Below are 23,344 nucleotides of genomic sequence, written 5' to 3'. Positions count from 1 at the left end.
GATCGTAACCGTCTGGTGAGACTGGTGAGACTCTAGGGGAGGCGAGCAGAGAGCGGAGGCGGGTGAAGAGGGCCCGGGAGCGTTTGGTGGGGAATCCGGCCGAAGCCCCCCTTTTCTTTTCGAGGGGACTCGGGGCCGTTACACTACGGGTTAGCAGCCAGCTAGCGGGGGTTTGGATTCCAGCCCCAATAGGGACGGAGCGCTGAGGGGCCGCCGCCAATGTGCTTATGTCAGCCGGAAGCAGCTGTGCGCTTATGTAATTATTGTTTACTCATGCCCACCAAAGAGTTGTATTAAGCTTCAACACTAAACTGCTACTGTTTCTTAAAATTACTTCCTGTTGCAAGGTATAACTTAATTTCTGTTCGTCTAATGTCCATGCTCTTCGTGTTCGCCATGCACTTCAACCATAATCTGTCGCTCTTTCGCCCACTCGACGATGCGATCATACTTGGGGCATCGGTGTTGTGTGTTGAAGTCTGGCTGGGTGCCTTTGGATCCATTAGTATGCAAGAAGGGCGTTACATCAGCGTAGCACTGGAGCCGTATCCTGAGAGCCTCAATGCAATGGTCGACGTGCTTTAGAAAGTCAGTATCTACTCAGAAGTACTCTTTAACGGCTTAAAAAGGCTATTGTAACTCCCGTTGTTGGAGGAGTCCCAGTTAACCCGCAATTTGACTCACCGCAAGCACAACTTCATCGTCGCCAATGAAAGCAGGGTCGTTGCTGTAGTCGAAATCGTCCTTGTGCACGTATTGCCGAACCAAGTTCAGGCAGTGGAGGTTGTGAAAGACTTCGAGGCCAGCGAGTAGGTTACCGGACGCCGTACGGGCCCAGGCATCACCGCCAACGCCGTTGGGAGACTTGTTCAGGGCTGGCAGCGTCGAGCTCGGAAGATCAAACGAGCCGTCTAGGTGGGGGGTTAGAAGCTCTTCTCGCCGGCCGAGTATTGGGTACACTTACAATACCATAACTCCTTCCATTTCGCCTCCAGCTCGGGCGTTGGCTTGCCTTTGTACGGGCTGGGTTTCCAGAATGCGTTATCGAACTGCACATCCTCGTACTCCAACACGTCGTGAACCGGGGCTGATGATGTTGTAAGTCACTGACTTTGATCGATGCATGGATCAAAAGAATGAACTTACAAGGAGCGTTGAGTCTCCTCACACAATCCTGGTCTGTCGGTTGCTTTGGGTGCACGTGAATCCACACAGCCAGACCCAGGATTGCACAACTGATTGCAAACAATGAAGTCGCAAATCTGTTTTGCAGAGATCTTGCGGTCAAGAGACGATTTTGTCGGACGTTGTGCTTCTGTGTTTCTTCTGATAGGAATGCCTCGGCTTCGCACTCGCCAGCCTCTTCTTGGGTAAACAATCTGCCAGACATTGTTTTTTTTTACTGTGGTGCCGTATACTAAACCTTGTAAGCGAACAAGAAGGTTGCCAAGAGACACATTTACACGACAAAGGTTTCCCAGAAGAAAGTTTTCTGGTAGCTAAACCTCCAAAATCGGGGAGATAAAGCGACCGTCAGTATCCTATCAACTGTGGTCTGGGGCTATCTCGTCATCCCATGACTCGTGGGCCGAAATAACTTCCACGAATCAAACCCAACTACCGCATGGGCTTTTGCGCTTGCGCTTGACCTTTAGGGACACCACGTGGGCTTTCAAGCACTTGTGCCTTGATATAGGTCCTCACCTAATGATGTCCTCCGTTATCAAACGCGCAAAACCTTCTGACTCGGCGCGCCGACACGGCCGGCCACCTTCCTCTTTGGTGATGCCGGCCGAAGTCGAAAAGCTTAGTTCTTCATGCCCGATGATCGAGTCTGCCGGGTCTTCTGGACCCAAGGTCACAGCCGTTGCGGGCCAAAAGGCTTGTTCTCATCAACAGGAAGCTGGTTGGTCGGCAAGATGGGTGTTGCCAATCGAGCTGGCTTGTGGTGTTTTCTATTAGGCTACCTTGCATAGCATACTGACCTCTTCGGTTGCACATTCCTCTCGAGTGCTTTCTTATAAGGAATTAAGTTCGACAATGGTGGCGAGACGACAGCGATACGCACGGCTTACCAGCTCGTGCTCCCACAAATGACTACGAGCCGTCACGAGGCAAAAACATCCAGGGCACCCCGCAGCAGAAAATCTTGAGTCAGAATGGCGGGGCTCATGATATGGTCGTATGTATACGGAGTGGGTAGATACTCACGGTCCCATTGATGGCCCTTGACCCTTTTGAGACGAGATAAGGTTTGCTTTATGCCTAGTACCTAGTGCCGGTTCCATTGACGGCTTAAGTTGACAATGACACCTTCGTCGGCGCCGATGCCGATATCTTCGTTATTCACACGACTAGATCCAGCTGCCGATTCTGTCTTAGCTTCCTTCGCGATATACAGATGCTCAAGAGTCATGCGAAGCCACATGAATACCAGATTGCGACGAGTTTGTGTGTATAAAACGAATGGTCTGTGTACGCTTGCCGTTCCTCGTGATGACCAAAGCCAAGCCTGCAATCCCATCCATCCCAGTCCTGTACACCACCACCTTTGACTCTTTTCTATCCTCTACATATTCGCTAGTCACAATGAAGGCATCGTCCGTTCTCCTCATCGCCGGTGCCTCTTTCGCCGTCGCCGCCCCTACCGGCGCGAAGGTCGAGTCAAACGGAGAGGCGAGCATTTCTTTCCTCGAGTCGGTTCATTACAAAAAAGAGGCAGCACCCGAAGCTGAGCCCGCCATCAACTTCCTCGAGTCAGTGCATTATAAGAAGGAGGCAGCACCTGAAGCTGAGCCCGCCATCAACTTCCTTGAGTCGGTTCATTACAAGAAAGAAGCAGCACCTGAAGCTGAGCCCGCCATCAACTTCCTTGAGTCGGTTCACTACAAAAAGGAGGCGGCCCCTGAAGCTGAGCCCGCCATCAACTTCCTTGAGTCGGTTCACTACAAAAAGGAGGCGGCCCCTGAAGCTGAGCCCGCCATCAACTTCCTCGAATCGGTTCATTACAAGAAAGAAGCAGCACCTGAAGCTGAGCCTGCAATCAACTTCCTTGAGTCAGTACACTACAAGAAGGAGGCAGCACCCGAGGCCGAGCCCGCCATCAACTTCCTTGAGTCGGTTCACTACTGAGCCCATGCCTCCCGCATGTCTGCAGGAGACAGCATTTAAAGGGCTATCCGACGGGTAGCATGTAATTAGTGTTTAAGTTAATACTGATGAATCGAAGTGGCGCGTGGATTAGTTCTGAAGCATAATGCATGACGAAAGTAGACAGAGAGTACATATTTTGAGAAGGATCGAGATACATACAAGCCCCGGGCAACGCAGCAGCCAGCTTTACAATTCACCAGACTCTTTACAACTCCGAACTTTGGCGTCACATCTGTAGCGTGGGTGATATGATGCACGGTGACTGGTGCGGATGGTGCAGCATGAAGAAAAGGGGGCCTGAGAGTTCGGGTTGCATCGCGCGCGCATCTTGGCAAATTTCGAGTTCTTGAGGCACTTGGTGCGACTCTCATCACACGCAGCTCGTGGTGATTGCGTCAAAGACAGGCGGGAAATCAACTCATTTCCGCGTCAACAAAGAGACTCTTTTGGGTAGTGAAAGAAAAGAAAAGTTCGACGTCGAGGAGGATGATCTTCCGGCCATCCTCGCGTGGCTATCATGACTGCCGCCGAGAGAGAACGGCGGTACCTAATGTTCAATGTATCGATCCGGCTAGGATCGTCGCCATTCCCCTGTCGAGATGAGGCGAGGGTGGATTGGCTGGCGTGGCTTGTCTCCTCTCTCCCCTCTCTCTCTAGTCTCCAGCCTCTAGCCTCTCAAGCCTCTCAAGCCTCTCAAGCCTCTCAAGCCTCTCAAGCCTCCCAAGCCTCCCAAGCCTCCCAAGCCACCCAAGACTGTCCAGAGTAACACGATCTCGCTGCCGTTGGACGGAATCCAGATCGAACAGGCGAGTGGTGTCATCCTTGACATTGGAGTCATTATGATGAGCCGCCTGCCTGTCACGCCACATCTTTGCCCTGCCATGCACTGGGCCGGAGAGGGAGGGAGGTTTTCCCCGGGCCTGACGGACGTGGGGGGGCGGACGCCGAGTCCCTAGTCGCATAAAATATTTACAAAATAAGGCACCTGACTGGATGCCGTTACGGATACCAGTTCAGCGCCATTGTCAATTTGCCCGCATGACACGTTCTTCATGGATTATATGGATGGGCAGACGCGTCAAGTCTCACATTCTAGAGTTTGCCGAGTCTAGAACCCCTGTCATGATAGGTTCTACGAGGCACTACTCGCTGGGTGGCAGATGGACGAGCTGATGCCATTCTACGCTGCACTGTATGTCGCCTACCGCTTGCTGGCCTGCTTGGACAATCTCGCAGATTCTCTGAGCCGCGTCAAGATCATGAGGCGAGCTGTTGCCGATGCAAGATGGGCCAATCAACCCCGACTGTCGCACCCGGCGTTGCATGCACGCCGGGGCTCTCGAGCTCATTTTACGCCCCTCCCCCCACGTTTTATAATTTTTTTCGCCGCCCAGAAACTGAGAACGACTGCAAGACGTCTTACAAGGGGGGTAGGAGGAAGGTTTTATGGTTTTCCCTGTCTGCTTCTTTACAAAAGAGACCTTCGCTGCTTTTCCCCCTTTCTAGACGCTTCCCAAAACGGTAAAAATCCTCCGGTTGGAACTCACATTCTGGCGTGATGTTGCGGCGATCCTTGCTGCTCGAGGATCCAACACGACGCCCCAGACTCGGAGTGAGGCTGCCAGACGGACGGGTTTGCATCTTGACTGGAGGTCTAGAGTGTGATATCAACCAAAAAACAAAAAGAAGGGGAAAAAAAAGACAATGCCTGCATCTCATCTTCCCTTCATACCGTTGGTTCCCAGTGGCCCAAGTGACGCCCCCTGGCAGCTGCGTTCGGGTTTCGATCACCTTGCAGTTTCACACGCGAGACCAACGAACCGGGACCCCTAACTGACATGATGTGATGATACCGGCTGGGCCCCCAAGGCGGCAGGGAATCCTTCTCCTGCGGGCAACAGCTACACGGAAACTTCATTCATAGTTCTCCTAGCTGTTCGACAGGCCACCGTGTTGCCAATGGCAAGCAACCCCGAAGAAACCCAACTTGCCTCACTCGCCCTCACCACAAACAAGACCGGCTAGGTCCGCCTTAAGAGAATGTTCTGCGTGTCGAACAGGGTAAGACGTCTGTCTCCCCCCCCCCGGGTTGAGGAACAGGGGCAGCTGATTCGAATGGGCAATTTGCTTCTTCTTGTTCTTGTCCGGTTTATTCACAGCCACGGCCCCCGCAACGGAGGCTTCTTCGTCAAAACCATGTACGACCCTCCCCGGACAGGTATACTACATAAATATACATACGCACGCACATCATCACCGTTCATGTGTGTGCGTGTGCGCGCGCGCGCGTGTATGTGTGTGTCATGCACATGGTTGGGTTGTCTCATTCGCGAGTAAGCTTGAATGAAGAAGAGCATGCTTCCTTGCGGTGAATTTCATTTATCTTCACTGAGACGCCGCCGCCTCTCGTCTGATGTCTCTCAATCACCTTTCGTCCGTCTTCTTCTTCATCATCTACATCATCATCGTCAAGCTTAGGTAAGTCGGGCTCCTTTCACCCTCTCTCATCGGGGTTTACTTTTTTTTTTTTTAACTCTTCATCTCGCCTTTATTACTTGTTTGAGAAACTCTCCACCGGCCGTGCTGGACGTTGTCAGTAATATCAGTGATCCGGTCCCTATTATGCACGACCGGACGAGGGTTGGTCGCCTCCTGCAATGACCGAAGAGACTTCGATACCTGGGGCTTGAGCGTATGGCCACTAGCAGATGTTAACAGAGCCTAGCGCACATCCCGCAAGCCCATAGTACTAACAGCGAGACCGTGCAGATCAGATGTGTTAGTCGGCCTCTTTTAGAGTTTTCCTCGGGCGGATCTCTTCAGTCATTCAACTCACCTCTCGGTGGCTATGAGTAATCATGTCCGTCCCATCGGTCTGGGTCAGGATGATGCGCCGGCCGACGCGGCCACAGATTTGGAAAAGCCGTCTGCAGCTGGTGCTGCTCCTCCCCATCGTCGTCCACCTCGCCCCTGTCCCCCTCATCACCCTTCGCGCCAAACACATGCTGAACGCGGCTTTCCAGACCAGCGTGGCCACGGCGTTTCCCCTTTCCCCGTCCAGCGGCTAACACAGCAACGACCGCCGTCAGGCACATCCGTTACTGTAACACATCGCCATCGTCGTCTAATTAATCAGCAGGCCGAGGGATACGCCGGCGGCTTCGGTGCATTGGACCATCCACCTCTGTCTTCGACTTCGGTGTTCCAGCGGGACGCTGCGCCGGCGCCCACTAGTAATCAACTCCACCCGGATTCTCAGCCGCCTCTTTTCTCCCATCCCTCGTACGCTTCTCACGTGCAGCGTCACCATAATCACGAGTATCCCAACGCCCACCACCGGCAAGACACGCAGGCCTTTTACTGCAACCCCTCCCAACAACACCACCACCACCACCACCAACAACAACAAAAACAAGAACCACCGTACCAGCAGCAGCAGCAGCAGCAGCAGCATCACCATCGTCCCGAACTTCACTCTCATCCCCGTCAAAGCCAAGAGCAATATCGGCAATTACTTCTCTACCCTTCCCCCGTCGATTCTGCCTCTGTTGCCTCCTCATCACCGGAACCTCACCCGGTACCTCTGCTTCGCCACCCCCACGACCCCAGGTTGTTGCAGGCCCAGATCCAAATCCCAATCACTGGAACCGGCTTCGAGTTCCTTTCTGCCCAGGAGCCCGGCTATCCCCCAACCGCTGTCGACCTAGTCCCGATTCGATTTCCGCATTCAGATCCCACACACATCCCCACTGAGCCCCAGGCTGCTTTTTCTTTGTCCGGCCCTTCTGGATCTGGATCTGGACCGGACCATCTACTCCACTACTACAACAATAACAACATCAACGACGACAACGACGACGGCTACGGCCACGGCGACGGCCACGGCGACGACGACTTCCTGCATCGCCATTCTCCCGGTGTTCACTTCCCTGACGGCTCCCCGCTCCCATTCATGCAGAACCCCAAGCTTTCCATCCTCAATGCCGAGTCGTATGACGATGGCACGTTGGATCCTCGCGCTGCGAGGAGCCTGCCAGCCGGGAGGCCCGGCGCAGTGACGGACAGTGAGTCGAGTCGATCCAAGAAGCGGCCAAAGGCTCAGTCGTCCGATACCGATGCCGGCCATCAGGAAGAGGAAGAGAAGAAGCGATCGCGAGGTAGACCGCGTCTGGACACGAATGACGAGACAGCCAAAGATGTGAGTTTTGATCATCGGCCGACGACCCGACCTAGCAACGCGCTTCTTTCCTGCAAAGCCATTTTCGTCCTGACTTTTTAGAGGATTCGGAGGGGGGTTTTTTTTTTTTGCGGGTTTTTTTTTGTTGGAAATGGTCGTATTCGTACTCGCGCGAACCCGAATCTGACAAGAGCAGCGCCGTCGTACGCAAATCCGCCTTGCGCAGAGAGCCTACCGCAACCGCAAGGAAACGGCCATTCAGTCGCTCGAGAAGAAGGTGGACGAGCTGAGACGGACCAACGAGGAGATGAGCAAAGAGTTCATGAAGCTCTATGACTTCGCCGTCAGCAAGGGTATGCACGAGAGCACGCCCGAGTTCGGTCTCCAACTGCAGTCGACGACGGAGAAGTTCGTCTCGCTGGCACGGAAATCGAGCCTGGAGCCCGAGGGGGACGACGAGCTGCCGGCCAGCCAGGAGAACGAGGGCGAGGCGGCGCAGGACACCAGCCCGTCCCGGGCCCGTGGGCAGCACAGCGACAAGTCGGCCTCGCCCGCGGCCGACAAGCCCAGAAACCCCGGCAAGTCCCTCGATATGGCGGCAACAACAGCGACGACGACATCGACGACGACGACAACGACAGCGGCGTACGGAGGCTACATGGCCAGTTACAACAACGCCCCTCTGCACTCCAACAACGCTCGCCCACACCCCCACGGGCTGACGGCGGTGCACACGACGTCGTGGGCCGTCGACAACCAATCTCAGGCGCCGCATTCTATGGGTCTCTCGCAGGCGCCTTTGGGCTACGAGATTGTGACGGAGGCGACGCCGGACAATGCTAGCTTTCCTTTCGGTATGTCCATCGAACACCAAAGCCTGATGGCCCCCGCGTCAGACTCGCACGGCGGTCCATCCGAACAGCCCTTGTCTGAGGCGCTCTTCTCCATGCTCTCGGGGCCGAGCTCGTACGCGTATCAGGAGCGCACGTTCGGGCGGCGGTTGCAGCGGTCGACGCTGGAGAAGGGCTACCTGCTGATGCGCATGTCCAACCCGCCGCCGTCGCTCGTCTCCAGTGCCTTCGGCTTCTGCCTGCTGTTCGAGCCCAGAGAGCGCATCCTCGAGCGACTCGCTAACTGCCTCAGTGTGAACCAACGCGAGACCATGTTCAACTGGCGCTTCCCCTTTCTACACCTCGGCGGCGGCGGCACCTGGTTCGGCGAGATGAATGAGATGAACGTGTCGGCGTATCCGCCCATCGGCGGCGGCGGCGGCGACGGCGGCCCCGACGGCAGCAGTAGCAGCAACAGTCCGAGGCGAATCATCGGGAACCAAGGCACCGCCGAGCCCCGCCGACAAAAGGTCGACTCGTTGTTCGGTCTAGGGCCGTGGGACGCCGAGACGGAGGAGATGCGGGACCTTCGCATCGACCAGGAACATGCGAAGCTGCGCACGACCGTCCCGGGGTTTGAAGGCGACTTCTACGACGCCGATGAGGTCGAATGGGTGCTGCAGCAGCGCGGCGTCGTCATCCCGCCCGCCTCCGACTTCGTTACGGCCGATATCGACCCGGCGGACTTCTCGATCGACACGGCGTCCGGCGGCGCCGCGGCCGGGTCGAGCGCGCAGGGGACGGCCGCCGATATCGTGGACACCATGACCAGGGACCACCCTCCGAACCCCCTCGAGGCCTACGCGAGGGAGTGGCTCGGGGTGAACCTGAAGCCGACGAAGCCGACGGACGTCGACCTAGGCGAGAACATCGACCCGGGCCTCCGGGGCGGGGCGGACTCGTCGAGCCAGTTGCCGACGGCGGCGGGGGCGAATAAACGGTCGGTGACGATCAACGTCGGGGTGTTGGTTCAAGGTACGTGGTCGTCGATTGAATCTGGCATGAATTTTGTTGACAGAGACCGGGGCTGACATGGACGCAGAGATCGGACTGAGGTCGGTTTGTCTTGGACGGTCGCCGGGTGTGCGGCCGAAGGATCTCAACATCTCGTTCTGGGCTTCTCTAGTGACGTAGTGTGCACTAGCTGGGGGGGAAGGGGAGAGAAAGACTCATTGTTTCTCAAAGGGGGCGCGCATCGGAATCTATAGACTGGCCGGTATCAGCACGGCCGGTATGTTCCTCGGCGGCAGTGGTGGTTGGGGTTCTGGGACGGCGCACATGTGTGTTGATATCGCATGGGCTGCGCTTTGCCCGTTTTCCATTCTTTGTAACGTAGGGGTCTCTCACACCGTGGGTTGGGTCGGGTCTGCCGAGGTTTGAATTTTACACTTGATCAGCGAGGAAGAGAGGATTCAGGAGTCAGGCTTTGCTTTGCTGGGGTTGGGTGGAAGTCCAGCCTTTTCTTGGGTAGAGAAATACACTTTCCTACGAAGTGTCAGGCCAAAAGATGAGCCGCCGCTCTTTTATAAGTACTAGAAATCTCGGGGTCGCTGTTCCCTCCCTGCCTCCCGGGGGATGACAGACCGAAATCAACCCGAGACGACTTCAAAAGCAGGTGCTCAGTTTAAACATGAAACCCCGCCCTCGTTACAACCATTATCATTACGGTCACGTACACAGACAGATAAGACACCTCCCATCCCCTTAGTTCCGGACGTACTCGACGGGCTCCAGCGCGGCGTCGTCGCACCCCTCGGCCGCGGTGACGGGGTTGCACCGCACGGCAGCGGCCCCCTCGAAGCGCACGGCGTAGTCGACGTCCCAGCGGGTGCTCATGCCGTAGGCCTGGAAGTCGGTGGAGACGACCTGGGCGCCGCTCGCGAAGGCGGCCTCGCGCATGGCCGTCGTGTCGTTGGAAAACAACGTGTCGAGGGGCACGTCGGCGCGGGTGCGGACCCAGTAGCCCGCGGCGACCTGGGCGCGGATGTTGGCCTGCTCGGCGCCCGTGGGGTCGTTGAGCTGGGGGAGGAGCGGGGTTTTGTTAGTGCCGTCCTCTTGGAAACGAAGGAGGGGGGGGGGATGCGAGGAGTCTCACTTTTTGGAACGCGCAGTCAGGGTTGCCCGGCGCCGAGTTGGTGAAGAGCACGCGGCCCTCGAGGTTCGGGCGGCCGTCGGTGTAGGCGTCGCGGACGGGGTGGACGGGCCCGTTGTCCATGAGGAACAGTACCCTGCCCCTCGCGCTCTCGAGGTCGGGCCAGCCGTGGCGTAGGACGGACTGCTCGAGCGTCAGGTTCCCGCGGCGGAGGTCGTCCGGGGTGACGAGGCGGTCCGGGCCGAAGACGGCGCGAATCTCGTCGTCGAGACCCCGCAGCAGGGCGGTGTCGTTCCAGGGGATGGGCGCGGCGCCGGCGGCGGCCGCGATGGCGGCCTCGGAGGTCTTGAACTCGATCATGAACGGGATCGGCACGTGGTCCTGGTGCGCGTCGCTCCAGGCCTTGACGACGCTGAGGCAGGCCGTCAGGGTCTTGCACGTGGTGTGGTAGTCGGCGTCGGCGACGTGGAGGACCTTGATGCCCGGGGCCAGGAGGTCCGGGTCCGGGGCGTCGTCGAGGCCGGCGTGTCTCCGGACGAGGCGGGTGGCGTAGTGGCCGCCGTCCGGGTCGGCGAAGATGTCGAGCTCGAAGTTGCGGATGGACTGGTAGGTGGCCTGGACGTCGAGGGCCGGGTGGGAGTAGTAGTAGTTCTGGACGTTGGGGAGGATGGCGGCCTGGGCCGGGTGCTCGGCGAGCGGGGCCTCGCGGTGGTACGAGTTGTGGGTGCCGATGACCTGGACGTGGTTCATGCGGACGGCGCGCGGGGTCCAGGTCAGGCCGTTGCGCGTGTGCGTCTGGTTGGAGCACGACGCGGCGCTGGCGAAAGGGAGGAGGACTGGGGTGGGAAGTCAGATACTGTGGACGAAAGGGGGAGAAGAAGGGTTGAGAGTTTACTTACAGAGGGCGGCCTTGAGGCCGAGGTTGGAGATCGGGGCCATTGCGAGGTAGACGAGACGAGACCAGACCAGACTATCGAGAAAGCGCGCGCAGGACTGAAAAGAGCGAAGAGACCAGTTGAGGGAACTGAACGAGCATATGTTTATGTACAGGGAGGGGTCGCATCCGTGTCCCTTGATATCAACCGACAGCTCCGCGAAGGCTGCCCCATGGCCTTGGCCATGACGGTGACCATGACGGAGGCATCGGCCTTGGACCGGGGGTTGGTTGGTGCCATCCAGCCGGGCCAGGTCGGGGCACGTGGGATGGAAACCATTGATGCTACGGTAGGCAGGGGGGAGTGGGTGGGAGAGAAATGTCTCGTCGTAGCTGGTTGGATGAGATGGGAATGAGGAAGCGGGTGGTGAGAGTTGAAGAAGAGGAGGAGGAGGATGAAGAGGGTCGGGTCTCCACTGCCGGATGCCCGCTTCGCTTCGCCCCGCACAGCGAGCTTCCCGACTTGGCAGGCCTGGGAGGTCATCGGCCAATGGGCGGCTTGGGCACGCGCATGTGCCCGCGTCTCATTTCGGAGCCCCTTGAACGTTGTTTTTGGCCGAGTTGGAGTGAGTGAAAGTGAGAGTGAGAATGAGAATGAGAAGGAGAGTGGGTTGATCCACGTGGGCAAGCCTGGAAATCTCTCAGCTAGAGTGAGGGATTCGAGATTTCTTCCCAAACATGTTTCCCTGATCTGTATGGGGTAATGAGAATGGCGTACATTCAATTCACATGGGATAAGAATGCTTGAAGTTATCTCATCGCAAACGATTCCCTGGCGAACACACATGTGGAACCAAGTGAGCAGCTCAACTTACTTCACCAGGACCTTCATCCTCACTGCCATAAACAAGCTCACCCCACAACATGCGCAATTGCACTAACTGCCATTGCATCCTGGCAGCGAGACTTTCAAGTTCCGTTCAAGTGTTTCTTCGGTTCGTCAACAATACAACAAGGCAAACGACGCCCATTGGAAAGGCCAGGCCAGTGACATTTTCCATCCGTGAAAAGCCACGCCAATCCCTCCCAGGCAGCAAAATTATCGCCGCAAAGGCACAGTCTTGCACCCACGACGCCACAACCATAGCCAGTTCTCTCTCATAGTACAGTTGATGCATCATTTCAACCCTTCTACTTGAGTCTCGATCCTCCCGGTGCTCCACAGAACTACAAACTACTTCCAGCCTGTGGCGTCCGTCCGGCGTCGGTCATAGTGCGTAGACCGGCCGTGGTTCGACTTGAACTGCCTCACCATCGTGGTAACTTCATCCATCGCCCAAATCCTGTTCTCAAGAGACATTTAGCAACATGCAAACACGCTCATGACCGCTTGATAGAACTCTTACTTATAGCGACGAACTGCCCAATTATGAAGTTTATCTTGTCTTGATCTCGACCTACAAGTGTTTGTATATCTACATTCATTTGATGCTCAATCTCGTTCAGGAAACTCGCTTTTATTTCGTTTCTGCGCTGGAACTAAATGCACAATCGAAGCTCACCTGGGATCGGCTGGTCCTCACCAAGCTCGTCCACACCCCTTTCACAAGCACCCGAGTCGCCTCGCGCCGAGGTTGTAACCCCAAAACTGGAGGATCTACGCCGCAATGCTCCCCACCATTCGGCGTCTCCTACCCCTCGCGCTGGCCGCCCTGTTGTCCCACGCCGGCTCAAGCATTTTCGCCAGCGCAAACTCCGTCTTGGCCAGAATGGACAGCACCACGGCCGTCGGAACGAACCCCATCGTCGACCCCAAGGCCGAGTACTTGGGCCTCCAAAAGGCCGACAACAGCTGCTCGCACCGCGACCTGGGATTCACCGGCGCCATCGCGGGCAAGTGGTACGCCGTCTGGGGCGACGTGCTCTGGTGCGACGCGGGGGTGACGGACCCCGAGAGGGACACGCCAGGATTCCACGGCATGGTCCGCGACGCCGTTTCGGCGACGACGGGCGACCCGCTGCTGGTGCACGACCTGAACCTGGGGGATAACCAGCGACAGCGACAGTTTATTCCGTTCAACGCCTCGTGGGGCGAGAAGTTCGAAACCGGGTTTGGGGGCACAAGTCTGGTTGAGACCGACGCTGCTGCGGGGACCGGTGCCGTCTTCTACTTGGTTGTAAGTCTTGCCCATCTACCCCGTTCATCATCCGTCCACGTCGTGAGTGGTCTGGCTAACGGCCCCAAGAACCAAAACGCGGCGGGCCTCGTCGGGGCCGGCATCGCCAGGGTCGACGTCATCGACGGCACGCCAACTGTGACCCGTCGGCACGGCGAAAGGGGCTACTGGTGGCCCGCCGACAGCAACCCGCAGTACGGGGACATCGCGGCCTTCCGCGACCCGCGGTCCGACTACATCTACGCCTGGGGCGGCCCGCCGACGACCGTCGCCAGCAGCGACTGGGTGCAGAGCAGTTACGTGTACATGGTGCGCGTCAAGGCGCACGAGGCATTTGACCTGTCTCGGTACGAGTACTGGTGGGGCCGGCAACGCGGGTGGAGGACGGAGCGGCTGACGGTCTTCACGGCCGAGACGGCCGCCCTGTGGGGCATCGGGCAGGGGCAGGTAGTGTGGAACGAGTTCTACAGCTGCTACATCTTTGTCCATTTGGGTTCGTGTTTTTTTATATCAATCTTTTGGAGGAAACCTCTTTGTCTTCACTCGGTGTCGCTTGAGCTGACTTTGGTGGGTTCAGGTATCGGCGGTGGTACGGTGTTTTTGCGGACGGCTCCAGCCCCCGAGGGCCCCTGGACGCCGGACGTCAAGATTTTCGAGGCGGCGCCCATTGACGGCGGATTGGTGTATGCCGGCGTCGCTCACCCGTACCTCGACGAGACGGGGAGGACGCTGGTCATTTCCTTCACCAACAACAACAGGATCCAGGTGATCAAGGCGACCTTTTCCCCGTGAGATGGATGGGTGAGTCACTCGACCTGACTTTGTTCATTCGGTACGCCATATGGTTCGAATGTCTGAGATGTTTCCATACATGCAATGAAGGTCCCAAGCAGCACCAGTTCCTGCTGAGGACCTGGGAAGAAAAGAGTCATCTCGGTGTGAGAGCTGCGGGGGGGTTGGTTAGTAGATCGTCCCGTGCAGTCCACGGTTCAACCGACCTCAATCTCAGCTGACTGATTTGTGCTAGCCCAGGGACGTTTCCCCTTGGAGCTAACAACTGAACGATCTCCTCCACGATGTGGCTGGGCAGCTGTCTGTCAGCGCTAACACTCAATGAGCGAGCCAACCCCTGGATCTAGTGTGACTGACTGGCTGATTGATTGATTGATTGATGCGAGTGTTGGTGATGATTTTCCCCAATCATCATCCATCGAATAAAAACCACGGCAGTCCACAGACGCGTCGTAGGTGAAGCCCGCCTTCATGTGCAATATTTTCTTATGTACCTACGGAGCAATTCTCGATGTAGTTGTTCTTATGCTGATCAAAAACAGAGACCCAGACCAATCGCCGAGTTTGGCACACGGCGAGTGACACAGACTCTTTTACTTCATCGGCAGCGCCTTCGGGCGGCGGCGTGAGTCAACCTTCCCCATTTGGCCTCACTCAGTTGGGGTATATACAAGTAGGAAAGCGCCGCCCTCCTTCCAAATTTTCAATTGCACCTTCCAACCCACCTCCTTACTCTCGTCCTTCTGTTTTCACAATCTCAGGGTGCCTGCCTCTTTGATTTCTGGATTCGTGACGACGACCTTTTCGTCCCAGTTCCATCCTCTTCCACTCCCACTTCATCTCCCCGTCACACACGCTCTACTATATCCATCGGTTCTCTCTACAACCAATTCGACTTGCGCAACACGACAACACTTACAATATCAAACTCAACCACCGCCCATCATGGCGACCGACGAGGTCTTCGACCTGCTGTTTTTGACAGACGCCACCGCCTCCATGCGCAGCTATCTCCAGGCCCTGAACCAGTCTCTCCCCGAAATCATCCGCATATCCTCCCTCACAGACGCCTTCTCCCGCGTAGGAGTCATGGCTTACCGTGATTATTCCACCGACAGTCTGACGGAGTGGTCTGGCTGGCACGCGGCTTCTGCTCGGGAAGCCAACGAGAACCCTGACTCCATCTCGCAGGCCAAGCTACTGGATATGGCCGGCAAGATTCGGGCAGAATCCGGCTGGAGAAACATCGATTGGCCCGAGGCTGTAAAGTCGGGCCTCGCTCATGCCTACAGCGTCATGCGTCCAGAGGCCATTACCATCATCGTCCTCTACGCCGACGCCCCTCCCCATCTCCCGGGTACGGACACTAAGAACAGACGGAGGGAGATTGACCACCTTTCCAACCCAGACACTTTCAATGGCTGTGGATCCCTATTCACCGACTGGGTTTCCGGTGCCAAGACCCTCCGCGACGGCCAGAAGAAGGCCAGGGTCTTTCCACTCATCCAGGGTGCCATCGCCGACACCGTGGCCCCCTTCACCTATCTAGCCCACGTCACGGGCGGCACCTGCTTCCAGCTGGCCAATGCTCATCCCGACATCTCCACGGCCGACGCCATTTCCCAGTTGACTACCGCCATTCTCCTCACCTGGATGGGCGTTGCGAAGCAGGGCGCCTCCGTCTCCGGACAACGCCGTTTTGCCCGCGTTTGCCAATACCGAAATGCCCAGGACCTGGAACAGCTCAAGAGCGAGGAGGATAGAGCTGCCGAGGTCTTCTTTCCAGTTGATCGCCATGTCGAAGGCCCGGCCAATGCCAATATTACCTATGGACATTTTACCCTCGATGAGCTGCCCGAGGCTATTGAGCCTCGCAAGACTCCACTTCTGGACTTCTCCAGACGCTATCGTGTCGACGAGGGATACCGCACTCTGGTTGCAAGTCAGCTCCAGTCCATCATCGAAGCCGACGTGGCCACCGTTGCCGTCAACCCTGTCTTCGGCAGCCTCTGGCGAGCGGCCTGCAACGATCGAGACAACCCTGCCCGAGATCAGCTAATTTCGTCATTCGGTTACCATGTCGATCGGATAAAAGACCTCAACAAAAGGGCACAAATGAAACTCTGGCTCGAGGAGTCATACGATTATGCCGCTGAGGTCTTGGAAATTATAGGGACGGTACCCGAAAGCCAAAGGTTTCCGTGCGTCTTCATGGACCCCACAGCATCGTTCGAGGCCACCGACGACGGCGGCGTCAGCGAAGAGGGCAGAGAAGCCACCGGGCCTGCCTCTACGACATTCACCCGGGAAGAGCTTCTGGAAATCGGCCGATCCTGCGACTACCGTGTTCTTCGACGTCTTGGAAAGGTGCTGACGCGCTTGACCTACGTCAACTCGGAGAAGGAATTGCCGGTGCACATCAAGGCGGCCGCGGTTGACCAAGTCACGAGAATCCCGGTGGCTCTGGCGAACCCAGAGCATCAGCGCAAATTTTGGAAGATTCTTTTGCACCTTGTACTTCCTGGGACAATGTTGGCAGCCCGTCCTGCCGCTCTCCTCGCCGCACTCGCCCTGCGAATGGGTATCCAACCACTCCGAGATGCCGCCGACCAGGAGCTCCTTGGCTTCACCGACAAATGGAACAACCTCGACATCCCCGAAACGTGGAATGCCAGCTGCCTCTCGCTCCTGCTCGATGCTGACGAGGATTTTGAACGACGGGTTGCTGAGGGTGTGACCCCGCGCCCAGATCCCGAGACTCGCATCCTGCTAGAGGGAGACCGCCACCTCTTCAAGACTCTGGTTGACTACAAGCTCCTTGAGCTGAACCTGAACACCACCCTCCAGGCCAAGATTGGGTGGTGTCCTGAGAAGTCAAAGGTTGCCGTTGGTCCTGTTGCGGTCTGTAAGGGCTGCAGGTTCCCACGTTCGGTCACTATCATGGGCAACGATGGCATCTGCGGCCTTTGCCCTCAGCATGACCATTGCAAGTGTTCAGTTTGCAAGCCAGCGGATGACGCAGATATTCGTCTCTGCAACAACGTCAGCTACGATGACACGGAGAACACCGAGGCCACCTGGGTCGAATGCTTTACCCCGTCGTGCCGCGCACAGTATGTCGTTTACAACCCAGAAACACTCAACGTCCGCGCCAAGTGCTACTACTGCCGACACGAAAACTCGCCCAAGGCTGAAAGCAAGACAGCTCCTTGTGTCGAGTGTACCCAGTGTTTGAACCGCGTCATCTGGCCGAAGACGTATCGCTCGGCAGACTTCGATGTCTCGACCTTCAAGTGTTACGCCTGTGCGACGAATCGAGTCACGGTAGTCAACCACGAGACTTCTGCCAAGGGGTTGAGCAACGAGAACGGAGACGCATGGCTGCTACGTAATGAAGGTTCTTTGATCAAGGACCCTTTCAATGGACGGTCTCTCTTCCACACCATTTCCCAGGTCCCCGAGTCTCAACGAGCAGCGCTCACAACCGACGTTGAAGTCATTCCGTCCGCCCAGCAGCAGCAGCCGATCAAGCTTACCGTTCGCGGGAAGCCGGTGCACAACCCTGCTGACATTGTCGAGTGCCTCAGTGGTTGGGTACGTTCCCGACGGACCGAGTCTGGCGTCTGCAGCCTCTGTTTCTCCAATGTCAAAAAGACGGATCTCCGTCGGGCTTGCGGCCGCAAAGGCTGTCATCAGCAAGTTTGTAGCGGCTGCTCAAAGGACTGGTACGGTCTTAACACTCGGGGAACACTGATCAACGCTGCAGCCCTATGTTGCCCCTTCTGTCGGCGCCGGCCGACCGCCAAGACCGTTTCGCCCTTCGGCGTGTCTCACATCGGCGACCTCAACACGGCGGTGGCGGACACGGAGTGGATCTACGGATGGTGCCAGGATTGTGGGTTCGCTCGGAGATATGCTGAAAGAGTGTGCGCAGCTGGAGCCCCCGAGGTCTCGGGATGGTCTTGCGATGGGTGTAAGAAGGGCGGCAAGATGCAGGTTCGAAACTGCCCTGGTTGCGGAACGCCGACGGAGAAGATGGGAGGCTGCGGCCACATTACTTGCACGGTCCCCGGATGCTCTGCCCACTGGTGCTTCTTCTGCGGGGAGAACGTCGGGCTCGGAGACATTTACGCGCACATGAGCAGCGCCCACGGCGGCTACTGGGACACCGGGGGCGACGAAGAGGACGACCGATACGAGAACGAAGAAGACGAAGGTGGCGAGATGTACGACGAGTATCAGTAGCTGTTCGCAGCAGGATTCGGGGCAACGACAGAGTACAGTAATAGTCTATTAATCACTGTTTCCTTTGGTGACGAGAGCCCTTCCAGTCCCGTCATGGCTTTGGTTACAGTGTGCGTGAAGGTGAAAAGAGAACATATCTGGAATGAAGTACTGGAACCTTTATTTTTAAGATGACACGACACGGAAGAAAAAGCAGCAGTTGTTACAATCCATCGTAGCGTGTGTGATGCTCCCATGGTTTCGGTTTGACGTGACGAAATGATTGTGGAAGGGATCATCTGGCTCGGCGCATCATTCACGCGAGTTTGAGGTGTTAGAGGGAGGGAGAGATACCCCGCAGTCCGACGCCTTTCTTCCGCAAGCAATCCCGGAGAATCAAGACAAACGGCCAAAACAAAACATCACGCCTGACAAACTGGAGTGCTGCTGAGACCTTCACTTTTTTCTGTCCTTTGTTTCAATCCGCGCCCGCAACTTCCAATGCCACCGTTACCCGGCTTCTCCGACAATCCGTTCCGCTCCCGCGCCGACCTGGTCCGGGCGGCGGCGGCGCTGCTCCGGCCGCTGGAGCGGTACAAGTCTCCAGGAAAGGCGCGAGTCAGGCTTGCGACCGGCACCGCGGCCGGCTTTGACGAGGTCTCGGCGCAGCTGGAGGGATTCGCGCGGCCGTTGTGGGCTGTTGCTGACCTGTTCGGCGAGGAGGGCGGGGTACGGGTTGCCAACGACTCCTCCTCCTCCTTGGATCTAGGCTCCTGGGCGCGAGGAGTTGCAGCTGGGACGGATCCCGAGTGTGAGGAGTACTGGGGGGACGTCGGAGATATTGATCAGCGGATGGTGGAGATGGAGTCCATCGCGTTCGCCCTGCTCGTCGCGCCGGAAGAGTTCCTTTCGGCGTGTGACGAGGCGGCGAAGGGCAGGTTAAGGGAGTGGCTGGGGCGCATCAACGAGAGGGCGATGCCGCAGAGCAACTGGCTCTGGTTCCGGGTGCTCGTGAACCTCGCCTCGGCCAGGGCCCTCGGGGTGGCGATGGGGGACGTGAGGGCGTCCATGGACCGCGATTTCGAAGTCCTGGACTCGTTCTATCTCGGGGAGGGGTGGTCGAGCGACGGGCTCTGGGGCGACGAGAGGAAGCAGGCGGATTACTACTCGGGGAGCTTCTCGATCCAGTTCGCGCAGCTGCTGTACGTGCGGTTCGCCGTCGGGGACGAGGAGAGAGTCGAGAGGTACCGACAGCAGGCGAGGGAGTTTGCCTCGGGGTTCTGGAGGTACTTTGACGTGGATGGTGAGTTGTGTCTTGGCGACATGTTGCAACATTCTTTTTGTCGATCCGATTTGGTTTTTTTGCTGACGAGATAAACAAGGCGCGGCGATCCCGTTCGGTAGGAGCTTGACGTACCGCTTCGCGTTCGCGGCGTTCTGGGCAGCCGCGGCGACGGCGGGCGTCGACCTCCCGCCTCCGGTCGACGACATCGGTGTCGTCAAGGGTCTCCTGCTCCGGCACCTCCGGTGGTGGGCTGGACACCCCGACATGTTCAACACGGACGGGACGCTGAACATCGGGTTCGCGTACCCCAACATGTACCTGAGCGAGGACTACAACTCGCCGCAGTCGGTGTACTGGTGCCTGAAGAGCTTCGTCGTGCTGGGGCTGGCGGAGGACCACCCGTTCTGGGCGAGCGAGGAGGCAGCCCACCCCCTCGACGGCGGGGGTTCTTCTCCATCAACACCGGAGAGGGTCAGGGTGGTCTGGCCGCCGAGGCAGGTCCTCTGCAACTCCCCCGAGCACCACTTCCTCCTCTCGGCTGGCCAGATGACGAGGAAGAACTTCAAGGCGCGGGAGGCCAAGTACGGCAAGTTCGCGTACTCGTCCGCCTTCGCCTTCAGCGTCCCGACGGGACCGCTGCTGTCGCAGATGGCGCCGGACAGCACCCTTGTCGCTAGCGTCGACGGGGGCGATACCTGGAGCGTGAGGCGGGAGCCGACGGGCGTGAGGGTCGAGACGGTGGAGGTACGGGGGCGACGGAGTGGGGGGTTCCGGGAGGTGCTGGCGTTGGTCAGCGTCTGGAGGCCGTGGAGGTGGCTCGACCTGCGGGTCGAGACGGCCTTGGTCCCCGTCGCGGAGGAGTTTCCTGGGTGGCATGTCCGCGTTCACAGAGTTGAATGGGATCCGGAAAAGGGGCTTCCCGACGGGGTTGGGGGCGCGCAACTCGTGGACGGGGGGTTCGCCATCAACTCGCAGACCTCGAAGGGAAACTTCCTCCCCAAGAGGGATACTCTGGAGGTGGATGGGCAATGTTTCACCGAGAGAGACGACGGTTGCCTCGTTCTGTCCGAGGCCGGCGCCAGCGGGATAGCCGACGTTGTTCTCGAGGGAGGGAATCCGCGGGGAGGAGATGTCGATAGGGGCGCGTGGGTGCTGAGGCCGGATCCCAACACGAACCTCGTGTCGCAGAGGACGTTCATCCCCGCGCTGAACCACCAGTTCAGTCTTGATCAGACGGGGGCGGCCGGGCAAAAGAAGGTGGACTCGCTGTGGATGGCTTCTGGGGTTTTCGCTGTTAGTGCCGCGGCTGGGCTCGGTGTCGGCGAGGTGAAGGGCATGTGGGAGGAGAAGCCTCGGGTCGAGATCATCGCGGGGGCGGTTTCGGGGCCGGGATTCCGCGTCGTTGGGTCCTGATGGGTGATGAAGAGAAGGGGCCCAGGGGAAGCAGTTGGTGGTCCGTTTGCTGGGTAGGTAGTAGTAGTAGCCTAGATGTAATATCCTCGAGTAGGTGATTTCTTGATTGCCAAGATGAATACCCAAAGGCAGTTGCTGGGACTTGTTTCTATGCAAAGAGAGTTTCGTTAATAATAAGTGGAAAGACGAACACTGTGATTGGAGTGAGCAGGGTGAGCAGGGTGAGGATTGCTAAGTAGATGATCGATTTTAGTAGTGCGTCCTTTTTTATTTTTATTTCTTCATTAGGATTAAGAGACAAGTAGCCAATGAATATCATCTACCTTGTATCGAAGTACGTTCATCTTGATTTAAAGGAAGTGTCTCTTGTATTTGCAAAAGGTCTATAGCAATTGTATTTTATCACCGGGCTCTTCTCTACCAGGACTAGTAGCTTATTCCCAATCGGGGCGTAAATCACTAGCGCTGAGTTAGCCTCCACATGTATTGGTTGCAGCTGTCGCATTGTGTTGCATACGTCATACCCTTCCACTACACAGCCGAGATCGTTCAGGACAAGCTATCACGAACAAGTCACAACCAAGCCCATTAAAAACCAGGGGGGAAAGCGTCGTTAGCATTATATTCTCTTCCGCTGTTTCTCTACCTTGGACGACACACTCAAGACTTCGCCACCTTGTCATGCCGACTGAAATGCCGCGCGAAAATCCAGAGGCCGACCGCACATCTGCGCTCGCCACCACTGCCACCGCTTCCGCACCGAGCAAACACCCAGAGAACAAACACCTGGGCGACGTCCCATGGCCTGGAAAGACGTTCTTCATCATCGAGAAGCATACCGGCAAGGCCATCACCCTCGTCGACGGGCAGCCCGTGCTCCTCGACCTCACCAGCACCCACGATGCCGGCACCGCCTGGCTCTGCGTCGAGAAGCAAGGCTAAGTCAACATACCCACTTTTGGAACACCCCCTCATTTGGAACACCTAAAAATGCCTCAACCCCACCACCAGCCTCCTACTTCCTCCAACTTCGAACTATCACAACAATTTCATACCTTATGCAAATAACCTCATTTTTTCAGAGGACCTTTATTCCTGCCTTATGGCCCAGTATACCGAGTATGAAGTCAATCAGGCAATCCAGGCTGTTTCAGACGGCCAAAGCCTAAGGAAGGCAGCCCGCGAATATGGCATCCCAATTACCACCCTCCACAACCGTCTCACAGGCACCCAGGCAAGGGCAGCAGCATTTTCAGACCTTCAGAGGCTTTCCCCTGACCAGGAGGCTAAGTTGGCTGAATGGGTGCGAATCCAGCATGCCCTTGGTGTTGCCCCAACCCATCAACAAGTGAGGGCATTCGCAGAACGAATCCTCTGTGCTATGGGGGACAAGGAGCCTATAGGAAAGGGCTGGATCCATGCCTTTCTAAAGAGAAACCCATCTATCAAGGTCCAGAGAAGTCGCCTTATTGACTCTAGACGTGTTAATGGAGCATCTACTGAGGTTATCAGGGACTGGTTCAAACTCCTCGCCATACCAGAGGTCAAGGGCATTAAACCATCCAATAGATACAACATGGATGAGACTGGTATCCTTGAGGGCCAGGGATCTAATGGGCTGGTGCTGGGCATGTCTGAGACGAAGTCTGTACGCAAGAAACAGCCTGGATCAAGGGCATGGGTATCCATCATCGAATGCATCTCTGCCCTGGGCCATGCCCTTGATCCCCTCATTATATATAAGGGCAAGACAGTCCAGCAGCAGTGGTTTCCTCTAGACCTTGGCCCTTATGAAGGATGGCAGTTCACTGCAACAGAGAATGGATGGACTACAGACGACACTGCAGTTGAATGGCTGCAGAAGGTCTTCATCCCTCAGACTATCCCTCAGACTGCCTCCCAGGGCAAGGAGGGCCAGGAGGGCAAGGAGGAGGCCAGACTGCTGGTTGTTGATGGCCATGGGAGTCACACAACGACGGACTTTATGTGGCTCTGCTATATTAATAACATCCATCTATTGTTCCTACCACCACATACCTCCCATGTGCTCCAGCCACTTGACCAGTCAGTCTTCAGCCCTGTAAAGGCAGCCTATAGGAAGGAGCTTGGATACCTTAGTCAGTGGAATGACTCTACTATTGTAGGCAAGAGGAACTTTATAGGCTGTTATCAGAAGGCTCGTACTGCAGGTATGACGATGCAGAACATCAGAAGTGGTTGGAAATGGACAGGGTTATGGCCTGTCTCTATGGCGAAGCCTCTGATGA

General features: G+C 57.0%; 7 protein-coding genes across 7 annotated transcripts; 5 read left to right on the top strand and 2 right to left on the bottom strand.

Annotated features, from left to right (window-relative positions):
- Nucleotides 1-369: 369 nt before the first annotated feature.
- On the bottom strand, nt 370-1,390 carry CH63R_08472 (Tat pathway signal sequence; the record flags this gene model as incomplete). Its single annotated transcript, XM_018303446.1, has 4 exons — nt 370-579; nt 685-911; nt 965-1,087; nt 1,147-1,390. The coding sequence occupies 4 exons, from the start codon at nt 1,388-1,390 to the stop codon at nt 370-372; spliced, it is 804 nt and encodes a 267-aa protein (XP_018155469.1).
- A 1,199-nt stretch (nt 1,391-2,589) lies between these two features.
- On the top strand, nt 2,590-3,132 carry CH63R_08471 (Hydroxyproline-rich glycoprotein vsp-3; the record flags this gene model as incomplete). Its single annotated transcript, XM_018303445.1, has 1 exon — nt 2,590-3,132. The coding sequence occupies one exon, from the start codon at nt 2,590-2,592 to the stop codon at nt 3,130-3,132; it is 543 nt and encodes a 180-aa protein (XP_018155468.1).
- Nucleotides 3,133-6,011: 2,879 nt separating this feature from the next.
- On the top strand, nt 6,012-9,354 carry CH63R_08470 (BZIP family transcription factor; the record flags this gene model as incomplete). Its single annotated transcript, XM_018303444.1, has 4 exons — nt 6,012-6,182; nt 6,227-7,351; nt 7,527-9,195; nt 9,263-9,354. 4 exons carry the CDS (start codon nt 6,012-6,014, stop codon nt 9,352-9,354), a joined length of 3,057 nt encoding a protein of 1,018 aa, XP_018155467.1.
- Nucleotides 9,355-9,924: 570 nt separating this feature from the next.
- On the bottom strand, nt 9,925-11,251 carry CH63R_08469 (Acid phosphatase; the record flags this gene model as incomplete). Its single annotated transcript, XM_018303443.1, has 3 exons — nt 9,925-10,239; nt 10,316-11,148; nt 11,212-11,251. 3 exons carry the CDS (start codon nt 11,249-11,251, stop codon nt 9,925-9,927), a joined length of 1,188 nt encoding a protein of 395 aa, XP_018155466.1.
- A 1,602-nt stretch (nt 11,252-12,853) lies between these two features.
- CH63R_08468 (secreted protein) lies at nt 12,854-14,155 on the top strand (the record flags this gene model as incomplete). Its single annotated transcript, XM_018303442.1, has 2 exons — nt 12,854-13,856; nt 13,941-14,155. The coding sequence occupies 2 exons, from the start codon at nt 12,854-12,856 to the stop codon at nt 14,153-14,155; spliced, it is 1,218 nt and encodes a 405-aa protein (XP_018155465.1).
- Nucleotides 14,156-15,100: 945 nt separating this feature from the next.
- CH63R_08467 (dihydroxyacid dehydratase) lies at nt 15,101-18,400 on the top strand (the record flags this gene model as incomplete). Its single annotated transcript, XM_018303441.1, has 1 exon — nt 15,101-18,400. One exon carries the CDS (start codon nt 15,101-15,103, stop codon nt 18,398-18,400), a length of 3,300 nt encoding a protein of 1,099 aa, XP_018155464.1.
- A 480-nt stretch (nt 18,401-18,880) lies between these two features.
- CH63R_08466 (uncharacterized protein) lies at nt 18,881-21,077 on the top strand (the record flags this gene model as incomplete). The annotated part of the gene is made up of 2 exons (XM_018303440.1): nt 18,881-19,682; nt 19,762-21,077. The coding sequence occupies 2 exons, from the start codon at nt 18,881-18,883 to the stop codon at nt 21,075-21,077; spliced, it is 2,118 nt and encodes a 705-aa protein (XP_018155463.1).
- Between the last annotated feature and the right edge of the window lie 2,267 nt (nt 21,078-23,344).

This window comes from Colletotrichum higginsianum, chromosome 6, assembly GCF_001672515.1.
Source record: "Colletotrichum higginsianum IMI 349063 chromosome 6, whole genome shotgun sequence".
In the NCBI taxonomy this organism is placed as follows: Eukaryota; Fungi; Ascomycota; class Sordariomycetes; order Glomerellales; family Glomerellaceae; genus Colletotrichum; species Colletotrichum higginsianum.
Note: the sequence above shows the minus strand (reverse complement) of the source record. Positions and strands in the feature narration are given on the sequence as shown.